The sequence below is a fragment of the Geospiza fortis genome, unplaced genomic scaffold (assembly GCF_000277835.1).
Source record: "Geospiza fortis unplaced genomic scaffold, GeoFor_1.0 scaffold218, whole genome shotgun sequence".
NCBI classification, from domain to species: domain Eukaryota; kingdom Metazoa; phylum Chordata; class Aves; order Passeriformes; family Thraupidae; genus Geospiza; species Geospiza fortis.
Genome location: NW_005054524.1, coordinates 875684 through 876263, shown reverse-complemented (window position 1 = coordinate 876263; position 580 = coordinate 875684). Strand labels below are relative to the sequence as shown.

At 65.5% G+C, this 580-nt stretch overlaps 1 protein-coding gene across 1 annotated transcript in view; it reads left to right on the top strand.

Annotated features, from left to right (window-relative positions):
- The window catches only part of PSMC5 (proteasome 26S subunit, ATPase 5), a 4115-nt gene that overhangs the window by 1240 nt on the left and 2295 nt on the right, over positions 1 to 580 (top strand). The window contains exons 5-6 of the mRNA NM_001293048.1: positions 70 to 300; positions 376 to 569. Coding sequence (NP_001279977.1) covers positions 70 to 300; positions 376 to 569 — 425 coding nt within the window. The remainder of the gene's footprint in view (positions 1 to 69; positions 301 to 375; positions 570 to 580) is intronic.

Sequence of the window (580 nt, the reverse complement as noted above, 5' to 3'; positions counted from 1 at the left end):
GGACACCCCAAGGCCGGCAGGGTCAGCCCAGGGCCGGCAGGGACACTCCCCTGTGTCCTGTCCCCACAGGTGACCCCCAACTGCCGCGTGGCGCTGCGCAACGACAGCTACACCCTGCACAAGATCCTGCCCAACAAGGTGGACCCGCTGGTGTCCCTGATGATGGTGGAGAAGGTCCCAGACTCCACCTACGAGATGATTGGGGGCCTGGACAAGCAGATCAAGGAGATCAAGGAGGTCATCGAGCTGCCCGTGAAGCACCCAGAGCTCTTCGAGGCACTGGGCATCGCCCAGCCCAAGGCAAGTGCTGCTCTGGGGGGGCCTGGGCTGGGCTGTGCCCCAGGCAGGCTCTGAGGGGCCCTGTGGCTGTTGCAGGGGGTGCTGCTCTATGGCCCCCCCGGCACTGGGAAGACGCTGCTGGCGCGGGCCGTGGCCCATCACACCGACTGCACCTTCATCCGCGTCTCTGGCTCCGAGCTGGTGCAGAAGTTCATCGGGGAAGGTACCGTGTCTGTGTCCCTCTGGGGATCCTCTCAGGGCAGGTACCGTGTCTGTGTCCCTCTGGGAGCCTCTAAGGCAC